Source organism: Myotis daubentonii, chromosome 2, assembly GCF_963259705.1.
Source record: "Myotis daubentonii chromosome 2, mMyoDau2.1, whole genome shotgun sequence".
NCBI classification, from domain to species: domain Eukaryota; kingdom Metazoa; phylum Chordata; class Mammalia; order Chiroptera; family Vespertilionidae; genus Myotis; species Myotis daubentonii.
Genome location: NC_081841.1, coordinates 131,200,262 through 131,203,388, shown reverse-complemented (window position 1 = coordinate 131,203,388; position 3,127 = coordinate 131,200,262). Strand labels below are relative to the sequence as shown.

The following is a 3,127-nucleotide window of genomic DNA, read 5'->3' as shown; positions in this document are numbered from 1 at the left end:
TTTTTTTCACTAGCATGTTTGCAAGGTTCTTCTATATTGTAGCATATATTGGAACTTGAGTCTTTTCATGATTAAATAATATCCCACTGTTTGAATATTCTGCATTTTGTTTATTTATTCACTAGTTAATGGACATTTTCCCACTTTTTGGTTATAATAATTAATGCTGATATAAACATTATTGCATATAAGTTTCTGTGGAGATATGTTATATTGTATTGGGTATATACTTAGAAATGGAATTGTTGAGTCATATTATAACTTTATATCTAACTTTTTTGAGGAACTGCTGGATTCTTTTTTTAAAATGATCTTTCATTTTATATGCTCACTAGCATTTTTATGTTTCCACTATCCTTATCCTCACCAATACATACATGCTGTTTTTCTGATTTAAAACCATCCTAGGTGGGTATTGAAGTGCTATTTGATTTGCATTTCTCTAATGACTAATGATGTTGAACTTTTTTTTCATGTGTGTTCAGGCTATTTGTGTATCTTCTTTGAAGAAGTGTCTATTCAAATTTTCTGCCTGTTTTTTAATTGGATAATTTGTATTTTTATTGTTAAGGTGCAATTGTTTTTATATATTTTGGGTACTAGACCCTCATCAAATATGTGATTTGCAAATATTTTCTCCCATTCTGTGGATTAACTTTTCACTTCCTTGATGGAGTTCTTTGAAATATGAAAGTTTCTTATTTTGATGAAGTGCAGTTTATCTATTTTTGTTGTTGTGTGTGCTTTTTGGTGTCATGTTTAATAAGCCATTGGTGCCTGGCCGGGGTGGCTCAGTGCCTGAGCATCAACCCATGAACCAAGAGGTCACAGATTCAATTCCTGTCAAGGCATATGCCCAGGTTGTGGGCTCGGGGCATGAAGGAAGCATTTGATTGATATTTCTATCTCTCTATCCCTCTCCCTTCCTCTCTCTCTAAAATCAATAAAATCATAGTTTTTTTAAAAAAATAAACAATTGGCTAATCCAAGATCATGGATTTTGTAACTGTGATTTCTTCTAAGAGTTTTATAGTTCTAGCTTTTATATTTAGGTCTTTGATACATGTTGTATTAATTTTTGTATATATTGTGAAGTAGGGATCCAAATTTATTCTTTTGCTTGTGGATATCTAGGTGTTTCAGCACTACTTTTATAAAGACTACTAGAGGCCTGGTACATGAAAATTCATGCACTGGAGGGGGTGTCACTCAGCCTGGCCTGCCCCCTCTCACAGTCCAGGAGCCCTCAGGGTGGGAGGAGACCTGGCCATCAGGGGAAGGTGATGCCCCATCACACCTCTGCTGCTGCCACTGCCGGCAGTGCAAACCTCTGCTGGCCCTGGTTACTTGAGCCTCCGGTGGCCCTGGGAGGCTGGGCAGCCAACAGCCAAGGCTTGGAGGCTTGCCTGCGCCTTGGACATCAGATGGGCAGCTGCCACCCGGCAGTTGCCTACACCTTGGGACAGCCCTGGGAGGCTGGAGGGCTGAGGAGACTGGGGTACTCCGGAGGCAGGTTCATGGCAAAGCTGGCGGGTCCGGCCTTGCCTCATGCCTGCTGCTCTGGCGGGGCTGAGGGGACTGGGCACCGCTATCTTGTGGCTATGGGCGCTGCCATCTTTGAGGGTGTGGCAGTCAATTAACATATTCCCTCCTTTTTTTTTTTTTTTTTTTTTTTTTTGGTGTTGCTAGACAAAGATGAAGTAGGGGATTTGTTTATTTACAAAATCCTCTGGTTATTACTGACCTAGAAAATACAATATAATGTCAACTGAGAAACTAGAAAACAGGCACAATACAATCACAATATAATTTTTGTTAAAAAATATAACTTACATATATACACACCCCACAAAGGAATTAACAAAGTGTTAATAATACTAGTTAACATCTACAGAGTTTGCATTTCAAGTCAAAAGGGGTGTTAATGGATGGACATAGTTTTTATCTTACTAAAATTTTTTTTGGTATTTTCTAAATTTTCAAAAATGCACTTGTATTATCTTTATAATAGGGAAAAAAGATTATTTTTTAAAATCCCATATGCTTTAAAAACTAAGTGCAAAATGTTTATACTCATTTATTTTCATCTTCACTGTCAAAAGAAAGGAGGCTACTGTTTTTTACTTGCTTTTGTGTGTTCTTTTTAACTGAGTCCTGCTGATTTATTTCATCTTCACTTGTCTTTTTCTTTTTTGAGCTTGCTGTTTAACCTGAATATTTTTCATCCGGGGAACACTTCACTGGTTTTTGATACATGATTCTTCCATCAGCTGAAGCTGGTTCTTCATCTGCTTTGGCAGCCTTTATTTCTGATTTAATTTTCATGACATCTTCAGCTGACAGGTCTCCCTTTTTTAAAACCACCACTTGGGGCTGTTCATCTTCTTGGTCACTGTGATCACCATCTTCATCTGGGAGCTGAGGCTGGATTCTCTTGGTCTCTACGGTGGGCCCTTCCCGGTAGCTGACCCGTTCCTTGAAGCGGGCCAGGAAGGCCGGCTCGGCGGGCCGCACGTAAGACACCTGGTTGCGCTTGCTCATGGCCGCTCAGGGAAACAGCGGCTCTCGGGTCCCTCTCAACATATTCCGTCCTTATTGGCTGTGGGTGTTGCCATCTTTGAGGGCGGGTCAGTCAATTAGCATATTCCCTCTTTATTAGATAGGATTGTTTCCCCCATTGAATTTCCTTGATATTAATACTCATAAAAATCATTTGACCATAAAGATATGGGTATATTTCTAGACTCACAATACCATTTCACTGATTTATATGACTGTCCTTTGGCCACTACCATATAGTTGCTGTTTCTTTGTGCTATAGCTTTCAAATGTGGGAAGTGGGAGTCTTCCAACTTTGTTTTTTTTGTTTATGTTGTTTTGATTGTTCTGAGTTCCTTGAATTTCCATTTGAATGTTTGGATTAGATGGTCAATTTTTGCAAAAGAGACACCTGGGATTTTGAAAGAAATAATGTGGAATCTAAAGGTTAATTCAAGAGGTTTTTCAATTCATGAACACTAGATGTCTTTTCAGTTATTAAGGTATTCTTTAAATTTTTTCAGTGATGTTTTGTATTTTTGAGTGTATAAGTCTTATACTTACTTTGTTAAATTTATTCCCAAGTATC

At 38.2% G+C, this 3,127-nt stretch overlaps 1 protein-coding gene across 1 annotated transcript; it reads right to left on the bottom strand.

Annotated features, from left to right (window-relative positions):
• Positions 1-1,684: 1,684 nt before the first annotated feature.
• Positions 1,685-2,572, bottom strand: LOC132228336 (uncharacterized protein KIAA1143 homolog). The gene has a single exon (XM_059684564.1). It carries the CDS (start codon positions 2,539-2,541, stop codon positions 2,206-2,208), a length of 336 nt encoding a protein of 111 aa, XP_059540547.1. The 5' UTR covers positions 2,542-2,572; the 3' UTR covers positions 1,685-2,205.
• Between the last annotated feature and the right edge of the window lie 555 nt (positions 2,573-3,127).

What these genes read in the sequence shown, in the direction of transcription:
- LOC132228336 (XM_059684564.1), bottom strand. Translation starts at nt 2,541, where the DNA reads ATGAGCAAGCGCAACCAGGTGTCTTACGTGCGGCCCGCCGAGCCGGCC.